The following is a 13,505-nucleotide window of genomic DNA, read 5'->3' as shown; positions in this document are numbered from 1 at the left end:
TAGTATTTTACAGATAGAAGATAATTAGTAAAAATCTTCAATTTAATAAAAAATTAATTCAAAGACAAGTGGACTATCTGACGAATGATAGAACATGGAAGACCCAAACCAGGTACCACTTGGGTACTAAGCATCTGTCCAAAGTACTAAAGGGGACACAAAGAAATGTGAAATATGGCTTCTATAGTAAAGAACATGCAGTACATTGATCCACTTATTTGAAATTTAGATTCTTTTTTTCTGAGAGTAACTTACCTTCTAGCCCCATTTAGTTTGTATCCTCTCTCCATACACTAATTATCTTCTAGCTATACTAGCTACCAAATAGGCATCATTTTCTTAAAGGAAAACTATGAACTCACCCAAGCCTCTGAATGTTACAGTTTGGATATCTCAAAGCGTCACATAGAATTTTCACTCCATCATCCTGCAAATTGTTGTTCCCAAGGTCCAGGCTCCTCAGGTTTGGGTTGTATACAATAACAGAAGCCAGATCCAGACAACATGCATTAGTGAGAACACAGCCCATCAATCTGTAAGAATTACAATAGGAAAAGTGAATCCTTCCGTTGTGAGGCTTAATAAGTTTCCTCCTAGGAGATACGCCCAGGTATTTGAACCTCTTTTCTATCTACAATCCGGGACATACATGGGAGAGTCTAATTTATCAGTAAAAACAGATGGGATTTCTTAATGAGCAGAAGAAACCAGCAGGTAAAACTGTTGTCTTCCACAAACAGGTTGTTATCTACAGAGCTTTAAAAATCAAGGGTATAAACATTTATTTTTACCAATACTTAAAAAAAATAAATATAAGCTTTCCCAAGGAACCAATAGATCTCTGTGCTTTCAGTTTTTAATATATCTTTAAGTGAAAAAAGTTTCCTGGAATCCATCTCAAAGTATTATCTTCAAAGAAGAAAGCTACATATAAAAAGATATTTATTCCAGGTCCTTTGCGTGGTATTCAAGAGCACTCACAATCTGACCTCAAGCTTTCTCTTTCCATACTTTGTCCCCACAGTATTTTCTAACCACGCACATGAATTTTTCTCCAACTAAACCATATTTATTGTTGTTTCTCTTCTATTCTCTCTCCTTTCCCTCTGTTTAGCATATCCCCACATAACAGAATCTTCGTCATTTTTCTAGCCTAAAGTAACTCTGTCTCCACTGAGAAGTCCCAACCTTAATCCCTGAGACTGTTGTCATATCCTTATAACAATGTATGGAATATATTGTAATTTGCTTTATATTTATTTCCCTGTAATCAGCATTTTATGTTATTTGGGGACAAAAGCATCACCTCAGTGACTTTTAGTTTCCTTAGCATCTAGTTCATATTGGTTGAAAATATTGGTTAAGAGAATTGACATGGTCTGCATAGAGGCTTTGGAAGGTAACTAAGCAAGTACAGCTTTGTTTACAGAATTGCTAAGGAGAGAAAGTTGGCTAGCAAAGACCTTGAGTATATAGGTCACTTAGAAATTGTATCTCTGTAGTTAAATGAAGACATTGGATTTAACAACATCCATTAAGTAAATCTTTGTCTTCCAGTTGAATAATGATGAACGAAATTCCAGAGAATCAGAGAATCACAAAATAACCCATATCATCTACACTTTCCTAAAGTAAGTAAAGGTATTGATTGGACCCTATGGTGTAATTGCCTTTGTGTTTAGAGTTGTCACATTAAACTATTAAACTCATTTGGAAGTTTAGTTATCATGAGCCAGTCTGGTCAAGACAAATACTTCTTGGTCTACCAAAGAGCTTGACTTTACAGATCTGAAAAACTATGCTGGGGTTAGACCCTTAATGACTCACAAAAGTTACTGGTCACTTGGGAGGCCCTGGTAGGAAAGGGAGCTGAGATTGCTAAGTGATGCCTCTGTCTTGATTCATGCCAGCCAAAGTATTTATGCAATGAAATACAAAATACCATACAGTCATTAAAATAATCAAGAAGATAATTTGAAATAAGTATTTAAATGTATTTCTTTTTTATTCTCAGCATGCACACCTTGATAAATGTATTTCTGAAATACTGTCAAGTGAAAAGGAAACCCCAAATCATATCCATACAGCAATCAAAATTATGTATACACATGCAATTCATATGTATGTATACCTGCTCACAGACTGAGAAAACATAATATTAATGAAAATAGTTGGAGTTTAAAAATGTGTAGGACATTGTTAAAAATCCCCTTTCCATTTATTTGAAAGTTTACTTAATTATAACCTGAGTTTAAATATAAATCTAAAAGAAAGAGTAGTAGATCACAATTTCAACTTCATGGATAAAAGTAGAGGACACACAGTAGATTCACTGGGGCACAACCAAGGAAAGAATAAAATGGCTACTGTTCAGCAGTGGAATGTAGGATGTTGTAAAAATCCCCTTCCCAATTTCTTTGGAAGTTGACCTAATTATAAACCTGAGTTTAAATATAAATCTAAGAGAAAAACTAGTAGAGAACAATTTCAGCTTCTGGATTAAAAGTAGAAGACACACAGTAGATTCACTGGGGCACAACCAAGGAAAGAATAAAATGGTCACTGTTCAGCCTGATGCCTCTGGTCCTTATTACCTGAGGAAAGTTTATTAGAATTACTATGGTAATTATTTTTACAAATCTGATGAGCAGACTTCCCCAGCTTGTCTCAGGCAGAAGAGAGAGGGAAAATCAGCTGTATATTCTTTTCTCTGACAGATACTCGGTTCTCAGCCTTTCTTTCAGTATCTCCCAGACACTGTTGTTGAAACTACACAAAAGGAAAGCAACAGAAAACCTACTCCAAGTCCTGAAGATTACAGCTTGGATGCCGAAAGACATCACACAGAAGCTTCATTCCATTGTCTTGTAGCCAGTTTGATCCTAGATCCAGATGCGTCAGGCTCTTGTTGTGTAGAAGGGAAGTTGACAGATATTCACTGCTAAGTGAAGTGAAATGGCAATGCCTCAGCCTACAGGAAGGACAATGTGAAGAAAGATGGAATTACTGCAGTACTGTCCAGAGATTTCTCTCTTTGAAAAGATTTCATGATTTGATCCCTTATCTATTTGTCAACATTCCATTTCAGATGAAACACCCTCACTGTCAGCCTGTCTCACTTGGGAAACAGATTTACATCAAATTGGGCTACAAAGTAGACTCATATTCTTCAGCATTTTTCTTACAATAAATCAAATGCTAATCTCATTACATTACACATATACATAGTACTCTACTGCAGAAGTATCTCCATGGACTAGAAGAACAGACAGATGGAGTAGAATAAGAGTAGTCATAATAAAGTAAGTACTCTTTGTACGTAATAGAAGTGGCATTTTCAAACAGTAAGGAAAATCCGTATTATGCCATTATTGCTTTTGTACAATAGATCTGATATGTGGGGAAAAATCAGTTTAAGCCTTATAACAAAATAAATCTGGAATAATTTAACATGTAAATGTTAAAAGTAAACCATAAAGAGTATGAGACGATATATGTGTATTTTTTTTAAAAAAAGAAATGTACTTCCAATTATGACAAAACTTCTTGAAGTCGTGAGGCAGAATTTGACATCACAAAAATTTTTAAACTTATCTATTCTAAAAATGACCATAAAGTTAGAAATAAAGCAACATGCTAAGAAAATTGTTTGCAATATATATAAAATAATATTGTATATGTGATATTAATAACTATAATATATAACATATATAATAGAAAACATCAGGAAAAAACAGCCTATGAAGAGGAAATTCCTAAATATAAAAGATCAAAACAACTTGAAAAGATGCTCAACATTTAAATTACTTTAAAAGTTACTTTTCAACTTTTTAATTAATACAGGTCAAAAAGATTATAGATGTCCAATGAGGGTGTTAAAGTGCAGGTCCCTAGACTGCTGCCGGAAATATAAACAATCTATCTGGAAGGCAACTTAACCATATTTGATCAAATTAAAACCTTGGCTTCAGTTTTCTGCAATATTTGTTGACCATTTAACTGAAATGTTCTAAGAAGTGTCATATTGACAATATATATAACAGACAACAATGAGTGAACACATAGATCTTTCTTTTGTACCCAGATTTCTAAAGGATAAATGACAGTCTATGAGAAAATAAACTCCATGAAAAGCTAAAAAAAAAAAAAAAAAAAAAAAAGAAAATTATCTAACAAAAATGAACAGAATAATCACAATGTGATTCAGACATACAACAGAGTGCTATATTTCTGTTCTGAGCTCAGATTCTAGAGTAGGATAGGTGGTAGGCTTTAGTTCTGAATTCATCATTTTCTTGTGAGATATTAAACAAGGTGTATTATCTTCCTATGGCTCACATTCCTCATCTGTAGAGGGAGGCCCCTCAAAATAGGGTGGCCAATTTGACAGCATTAGATACTATTTTGCACAATAAGCATGTTTAACACAAGATCCAGGGTAGAGTTAGGACACAATAAATGTCAATTATTAATATCATTTTCACCCTCTTCTTCATTAAGGGTAACAGGGAAAAAGCAAGGAACAGAATGTGTTCATAACATTTTACTATTTTAAACATATTTCAAAATGTACAATATATATTAAGGATAAAACTTGAAGACACTTACACAAGGCTCTGCAGAGTACACTGTGCATGTTGCAGGGCATCACTCATAAGCTTTACTCCACCATCTCCTAAGACATTGTCTGCCAAGCACAAATGTGTCAGTCTTTTATTGCTGATGAGAGCCAAAGAAAGATCCTCACAGCCAGCCTCTGTGAGACCACAGCTTTCTAAGCTGAAAAAGAAACAGAGATGAGAAGGGATCCGTCAATTCCCAAAGCTCATGCTTCTCCTCTCCTTCACAGGGAAATCAGTGGTGCTTGTAACCCCCATATCTTGACTATAAAATTAACCTCAACAAACCTATTTAAATTATGAATTCCATTGCAGCTGTTTGCAGGATATAAAACATGGAAGGGGAGAGGGGAAGCTTAGAAAAGAATGAAAGTAAAGAGCTCAATCAGAAAAAAAGATAGGTCTAAAAGTGAAGTAAAAGAGAGGGAAGTAGAAGAAGAGAAGGGGATACATGTAGAGCTTATTCAGGATTGACAAATGAGTCAGTTAGTGTCAAGACCCAAGCAGTTCCCCCATCAGATCATAATTAAGCTACACAGAACCAAGCAAAATGACTCTACAGAAAACAAAACAGAAACACTCACGACAGTCTCTCTAGATAACACTTTGGATGTCTTAAGGCCTCACACAAAAGCTGTACTCCATCGTCCAACAGATTATTGGTTGACAGATTCAGAAATATCAGGCTCTGGCTTCTGATGAGAACATTAGATATACTTAGACAACAAAATACAGTTAGGTTGCAGGATTCCAACCTGGAAAACAACACAGAAAGACAAGAATGACCATTCCTTAGAGAAGTAGTACAACCAACACTCACCGAGCCCAAAGGTAGGAAGTTTCCTAATCTTTGGGATCTTGCCTGAAAATCCAACTTCTCTACACGGAAAAAAGTTGTTTAACTAAAGCATAAGGCTCTGACAGAGTTAAGGAGGGAAGGGAAAGAGATTGTTTATCACATTCCCACCCTCTTAATTCCCTATAAAAATATATTTGAGAGCATTCAAAAATATCTTTAAATGATAATAGTTTTTAGTCTGGGAGGAATTTCCTCTAACTACAACTTGGAAGATATGGCTTGAAAGATGAGTGTATTCTTCTATACTCTGACTTCTGAAACAGAACAGAAATAGATAGGAAGTTGGGAGCAAAAGCTGTGTCTCCCGTGAGCTCATTTATCCATGAGCCCATGTTTTCTGAGGAATCCAGTCCTTAAGAGTGAAAAACAATACGTAAATCATAAATAAAACAAAACTATTTCTAAAGATTAAGAGAAACAGAAAAAGCACATGTAGAGAGACTCATATTTAGAGACAACTTGTGCCTTGTACATGGTTGGGAGTAATACTAACCCATTGTAATGAGTCAGGCAGCAGCAGCAGCATTTCTGATATTTGGAATTTCTCTGGGTATTCCCTTTAATCAAGGACTTACCAACTTGAGTCACTCAAGAATTGTTTCTTTTCATCAAAATCAGGATATATAGAGGAAGGAACAGGAGAAGCTTCCTCCTAAGCCCAGAATTAGATCTTAATGGATGACCTAGAACATAGCCTAAGGCTGAAAAAGCTCAGCTTGCCCAAAAACCACAATTACTTTTGCACCAACCCATAACTAATAATCACCTTAAGTTAAAAACAGGCAATAGTACTTGGAAGTTTCTGGACATAAATGTACAGAAAGAAAAATGAAAGAAAATATATACCACTTATGAAGCAAAAATTGTACCAAAAACATTTTTAAAAGTTTCTAGACACAGAGTAAGATGGCCAAATAGGAACAGCTCCAGTCTCCAACTCCCAGCGCGAGTGACACAGAACACAGGTGATTTCTGCATTTTCAACTGAGGTACTGGGTTCATCTCACTAGGGAGTGCAGGACAGTCCATGCTGTTCAGCTGCTGCAGCCTGACCAGCGAGAGCTGAAGCAGGGCGAGGCATTGCCTCACCTGGGAAGCGCAAGGGGGAAGGGAATCCCTTTTCCTAGCCAGGGGAACTGAGACACACAACACCTGGAAAATCGGGTAACTCCCACCCCAATACTGTGCTCTACCAAGGATCTTAGCAAACGGACACACCAGGAGATTATATCCCACACCTGGCCAAGAGGGTCCCACCCCCACGGAGACTCCCTCATTGCTAGCACAGCAGTCTGCCATCTAACTGCAAGGCAGCAGCGAGGCTGGGGGAGGGGCACCCGCCATTGCTGAGGCTTAAGTAGATAAAGCCACTGGGAAGCTCGAACTGGGTGGAGCTCACAGCAGCTCAAGGAGTCCTGCCTGTCTCTGTAGACTCCACCTCTGGGGACAGGGCACAGCTAAACAACAACAACAATAAAAAAAAAAGCAGCTGAAACCTCTGCAGACACAAACAACTCTGTCTGACAGCTTTGAAGAGAGCAGTGATCTCCCAACATGGAGGTTGAGATCTGAGAATGGACAGACTGCCTGCTTAAGTGGGTCCCTGACCCCTGAGTAGCCTAACTGGGAGACATCCCCCACTAGGGGCAGACCGACACCCCACACCTCACATGGTGGAGTACACCCCTGAGAGGAAACTTCCAAAGCAAGAATCAGACAGGTACGCTCGCTGTTCAGCAATATTCTATCTTCTGCAGCCTCTGCTGCTGATACCCAGGCAAACAGGGTCTGGAGTGGACCTCAAGCAATCTCCAACAGACGTACAGCTGAGGGTCCTGACTGTTACAAGGAAAACTATCAAACAGGAAGGACACCTACACCAAAACCCCATCAGTACGTCACCAACATCAAAGACCAGAGGCAGATAAAACCACAAAGATGGGGAAAAAGCAGGGCAGAAAACCTGGAAATTCAAAAAATAAGAGTGCATCTCCCCCTGCAAAGGAACGCAGCTCATCGCCAGCAATGGATCAAAGCTGGACGGAGAATGACTTTGACGAGATGAGAGAAGAAGCCTCCAGTCCATCAAACTTCTCAGAGCTAAAGGAGGAATTATGTACCCAGCGCAAAGAAACTAAAAATCTTGAAAAAAGAGTGGAAGAATTGATAACTAGAATAATTAATGCAGAGAAGGCCATAAACGAACTGACAGAGATGAAAACCATGACACAAGAAATACGTGACAAATGCACAAGCTTCAGTAACCGACTCGATCAACTGGAAGAAAGAGGATCGGAGATTGAATATCATTCTTATACACCAGTAACAGACAAACAGAGAGCCAAATCATGAATGAACTTCCATTCACAATTGCTTCAAAGAGAATAAAATACCTAGGAATCCAACTTACAAGGGATGTAAAGGACCTCTTCAAGGAGAACTACAAACCACTGCTCAGTGAAATCAAAGAGGACACAAACAAATGGAAGAACACACCATGCTCATGGATAGGAAGAATCAATATCATGAAAATGGCCATACTGCCCAAGGTAATTTATAGATTCAGTGCCATCCCCATCAAGCTACCAATGAGGTTCTTCACAGAATTGGAAAAAACTGCTTTAAAGTTCATATGGAACCAAAAAAGACCCCGCATTGCCAAGACAATCCTAAGTCAAAAGAACAAAGCTGGAGGCATCATGCTGCCTGACTTCAAACTATACTACAAGGCTACAGTAACCAAAACAGCATGGTACTGCTACCAAAACAGAGATATAGACCAATGGAACAGAACAGAGTCCTCAGAAATAATACCACACATCTACAGCCATCTGATCTTTGACAAACCTCAGAAAAACAAGAAATGGGGAAAGGATTCTCTATTTAATAAATGGTGCTGGGAAAATTGGCTAGCCATAAATAGAAAGCTGAAACTGGATCCTTTCCTTACTCCTTATACGAAAATTAATTCAAGATGGATTAGAGACTTAAATGTTAGACCTAATACCATAAAAACCCTAGAAGAAAACCTAGGTAATACCATTCAGGACATAGGCATGGGCAAGGACTTCATGTCTAAAACACCAAAAGCAACGGCAACAAAAGCCAAAATTGACAAATGGGATCTAATTAAACTAAAGAGCTTCTGCACAGCAAAAGAAACTACCATCAGAGTGAACAGGCAACCTACAGAATGGGAGAAAATTTTTGCAATCTACTCATCTGACAAAGGGCTAATATCCAGAACCTACAAAGAACTCAAATTTACAAGAAAAAAACAAACAACCCCATCAAAAAGTAGGCAAAGGATATGAACAGACACTTCTCAAAAGAAGACATTCATACATCCAACAGACACATGAAAAAATGCTCATCATCACTTGCCATCAGAGAAATGCAAATCAAAACCACAATGAGATACCATCTCACACCAGTTAGAATGGCGATCATTAAAAAGTCAGGAAACAACAGGTGCTGGAGAGGATGTGGAGAAATAGGAACACTTTTACACTGTTGGTGGGATTGTAAACTAGTTCAACCATTATGGAAAACAGTATGGTGATTCCTCAAGGATCTAGAACTAGAAGTACCATATGACCCAGCCATCCCATTATATACCCAAAGGATTATAAATCATGCTGCTATAAAGACACATGCACATGTATGTTTATTGCGGCACTATTCACAATAGCAAAGACTTGGAATCAACCCAAATGTCCATCAGTGACAGACTGGATGAAGAAAATGTGGCACATATACACCATGGAATACTATGCAGCCATAAAAAAGGATGAGTTTGTGTCCTTTGTAGGGACATGGATGCAGCTGGAATCCATCATTCTTAGCAAACTATCACAAGAACAGAAAACCAAACACCGCATGTTCTCACTCATAGGTGGGAACTGAACAATGAGATCACTTGGACTCGGGAAGGGGAATATCATACACCGGGGCCTATCATGGGGAGGGGGGAGGGGGGAGGGATTGCATTGGGAGTTACACCTGATGTAAATGATGAGTTGATGGGTGCTGATGAGTTGATGGGTGCAGCACGCCTACATGGCACAAGTATACATATGTAACAAACCTGCACGTTATGCACATGTACCCTAGAACTTAAAGTATAATAATAAAAAACAAAACAAAACAAAACAAAAAGTTTCTAACTGTAGATACAATTATTAAATAGTTGGTAGTTCATTTTCTGTTATCCTTCCCATGTTATGAGTTTCTTGAGATTTTTTTTTTTGTATTAGTGGTAATAGAATTTCAGCTATGGGACTGCCTAACTCTTTATGTATGAAATATTAGCCTCATTAAAACAAAATGTTCCCTCTTTCCCCTGCAGCTGCAAAGAAAAGCAGAGAGTATTATAAATCAGAAAAGCTTTTATAAGGATAATTTTGTTTTATTGTAATAATGAAATCTTATAAGAGACCTGGACTTTAGAAATTATTGCTATGCCTTGTGAAAACAACCCTTACCTACTATTAAGTCTGTACTTTTTATCAGTTGTCTTACTTTGTGTCACTGGTGTAATATTCACATTGATATTTCTGAATTCCTAAATTTTACAAATATTGAAAAGATTTTTTCAAATCAGAAAAAAAATCATTAACACTCTCCTCTCACATGTATAAGGTAATAAAAAATATAACCCTTTCCTAATTTTCTAGAGTTTGGAGGTTTTTTCTCACCTGTATTAATATGTAACATCAATCACCAGTGATTCAATCAAAAGGGAAGCCAAAAGCTGAGGATTATGGCTCCAAACTGACCCCTAAATATAAGCCAGCAAAATGGGAGACAAATTAGCTTATCACTTATATTTAGGTCCTTCTTAGGAGCCTGTACAACTTCCTCTTAATAGTGCTACCAAAATGACACCCTTGGCTAAAAATTTCCAAAGCCCAAAGCTCCTTAAAAGTAAGCAAGTTATGAATGTTTTTGTTGTCCTTATTGCTTGCTGTCTGTAGCACTGACTGGCTGTTATTGGGTATAGGTCCGTAAGATGGTACGGATGCTGTCGACTTAGAGAACCCATGTTCCATCTACCTGGAATATGCTCTTGGTTTGAGAGTTGGCCAGGGTAGGATTTTAAATGATGCAAGACACTGGAGCTTTCTTTATGAGTTGAGCCCTTTTGGAGTAAATTCTCCTGTCCTGCTAGCAAACAAGAATCAGAAAACTGCCATTACCTGAAAAAGGGGCCATTCCTCAGTAAAGAGGAACTGCTACTCCTGAAGATGAACTCCCAGGAACTCAGAGAAGCCATGTAAATGTATTTTTCCCTTCTGAAAATGTTTGCTGTGTAATTTCCAGGTTGCTCAAGAACTTCATAATTTATTTTTGTTTTTTGAGTATGAGATTATTTTTCTGATATGTATTAGAAATTAAGAGATAACAGGAGAGTTGTTGCTGAAGCTATATGGTTTCAGGACCTGTTTGTTTCTAAGGATCAATATAAATGTACTGCAGGTGACAGAGGAATGATATTTCCAAGAGAAGGACCATTTCCACTAACAGGATAGGCTTCATGGGCCTATTCTAAATCAAGGTGAATCATTAGATAAACTGATTGGCTCTGTAATTTGAGATTCTGATTTTACCACAATGAGAAATAAAAATACAACATGCAGAGATAAACCTACACATCTACAGTAGAGTCGTTTTTGACAAAGGTGCCAAGAACATACATGGCAGAAAGGACAGTCTCTTTAGTAAATGGTGCTGGGAAAACTGGATATTCATATGTAAAAGAAGGACACTAGACTTCTATCTATCAACATATACAAAAATCAAACCAAAATAGATTAAAGACTTCAATCTAAGACTTCAAACTATTTAACTATTAAAATAAAACATAGGGGAAATGCTCCAGGACATTGGATTGGTCAATGATTTCTTCAGTAATACCCCACAAGCATAGGCAACCAAAGCAAAAATGGACAAATGGGATAATATCAGGTTAAAAAGCTTCTGCACAGCAAAAGAAACAACCAACAAAGTGAACGGACAACCCACAAAATGGAAGAAAATATGTGCAAACTACCCATTTGACAAAGGGTTAATAACGAGAATATATTATACAAGGAGCTCAAACAACACTACAGGAAAAAAATCTAATTATCCAATTAAAAATGCGCAAAAGATCTGAATCGACATTTCTCAAAAGAAGTCATACAAATGGCAAATGCGAAGGTGCTCACCATCATTAATCATCAGAGAAATGTAAATCAAAACTACAACAAGAAATTACTTCACTCCAGTAAAAATGACCTATCCAAAAGTCAGTCAATAACAAATACTGGTGAGGTTGTGGAGAAAAGGGAACCCTCTTACACTGTTAGTAGCAGTGCAAATTGACACAGCTATTAAGGAGAACAATTTGGAGGTTCCTCAAAAAAAAAAAAAAAACTAGAGCTACCGTATGATCCAACAATTCCACTGTGGAGTATATACCCAAAAGAAAGAAAATCAGTGTATTGGAGAGATATCTGCACTCCCACGTTTACTGCAGCACTATTCACAATAGCCAAGATTTGGAAGCAACCTAAATGTCCATGAAAAGTTGAATGGATAAAGAAAATGTGGTACATATACACAATGGAGTACTATTCAGCCATAAAAAAGAATGAGATACTGTCATTTGCAACAACATGGATAGAACTGAAGATCATTATATTAAGCAAAATAAGCCAGGCACAGAAAGACAAACTTTCCATGTTCTTATTTGTGGGAGTGAAAAATGAAAATAATTGAACTCATGGAGACAGAGAGTAGAATGGTGGTTATTAGAGGCTAGGAAGGGTAGTGGGGGAAAGAGGGGAAGAGAGGATGGTTAATGGGTACAAAAAATAGTTAGAAATAATGAATAAGACTGAGTATTTGCTAGGACAACAGGGTGACTATAGTAAAAAATAATTGTACATTTTAAAATAACTAAAAGAGTATACTTGGATTATTTAATACAAAGGATAAATGCTTGAGGTGATAGATACCCCATTTACCTTGATGTGATTATTATGCATTGCATGCTTGCATCAAAATATTGCATGTGACCCATAAGTATACACACCTACTATGTATCTACAAAAATTGAAAATACAAAAGTGAAAGTAAAAAAATGCAAAATCCTCTCAGAAAAAAATACAAATGATAGCTTTTGAGATCACAAAATGTTCTACATTTCTTTAATGAGAAATCTAAATTAAAGCATTTCCTAAGTATCCTACAATTCTCCTGTAGACATATTACTTACACTTATATTTTAAAGTGTATATATATATAGCTCTCTATATATAACTATAACTATAGATATAGATATAGATATGAGTTAAATGAGTTAAATAAATGACCAGCATCTTTATAAACCAGAAGCTTATAAATCTGGGAATCAGCCAAGATTATAAACATTTTATACTATCTGGGTCAAGTGGTCAAGTTTTGAGGTATCGCATTGTTTGGCTATATTGTTAGTTATCAACAGTGGTTATATTATTCCTAATATTAACTTAAATACAGTTTCCAAACTTACTGATTTTGAAATGTTGAAGTAATATAGTATTTTAAAGATTAGTTCACAGTTTATCTAAATGTTTCTAGAGAGGTTTAATTTCAAAGTGGGAAAATAAATTACTGTCTTACCACACAATTTGTTCTTCATATTAAAATAAAGACAGCAAAAATCAATATATTGCCTTATAATCCATATTATTTCTGTTCAAAAAGTTATGATCTCAACCTTTAAAGGATATTTCACTTAAACTTTATTTGGTATGATTATGAAGCTGTGTATACTATATATATCATGGTTTATTAATGAATAAAAGAAACATTTTGAATGGAGAAGAAGACTGGTAGTTTAATCTCTGCTTGCTGTGTAGTCTGCCCAGGTGGCAGAACCTTGGTTTTAAAGTGTGTATTCTCATTTCTCCAAATTCTGTTTACATTTATGATGACTCATTAGACCCTTCATGATTATAAACAACTGTAATGAGTCACAGAGGTTCCTCACTCCCGAAAAA

General features: G+C 36.6%; 1 protein-coding gene across 3 annotated transcripts in view; it reads right to left on the bottom strand.

Annotated features, from left to right (window-relative positions):
• The window catches only part of NLRP14 (NLR family pyrin domain containing 14), a 58,614-nt gene that overhangs the window by 13,620 nt on the left and 31,489 nt on the right, over positions 1 to 13,505 (bottom strand). For 2 of the 3 annotated variants that reach the window (XM_017948678.3, XM_003910272.4), the window contains exons 7-10: positions 5,204 to 5,374; positions 4,609 to 4,779; positions 2,801 to 2,971; positions 363 to 533 (exon numbers count right to left, since the gene is read on the bottom strand). In XM_017948678.3, the coding sequence (XP_017804167.1) occupies positions 363 to 533; positions 2,801 to 2,971; positions 4,609 to 4,779; positions 5,204 to 5,374 (684 nt within the window). The remainder of the gene's footprint in view (positions 1 to 362; positions 534 to 2,800; positions 2,972 to 4,608; positions 4,780 to 5,203; positions 5,375 to 13,505) is intronic. The other variant, XM_009186692.3, reaches the window with a different exon arrangement.

The sequence above is a fragment of the Papio anubis genome, chromosome 12, assembly GCF_008728515.1.
Source record: "Papio anubis isolate 15944 chromosome 12, Panubis1.0, whole genome shotgun sequence".
Classification (NCBI taxonomy): domain Eukaryota; kingdom Metazoa; phylum Chordata; class Mammalia; order Primates; family Cercopithecidae; genus Papio; species Papio anubis.
This window is presented reverse-complemented; position numbering and strand designations above follow the sequence as displayed.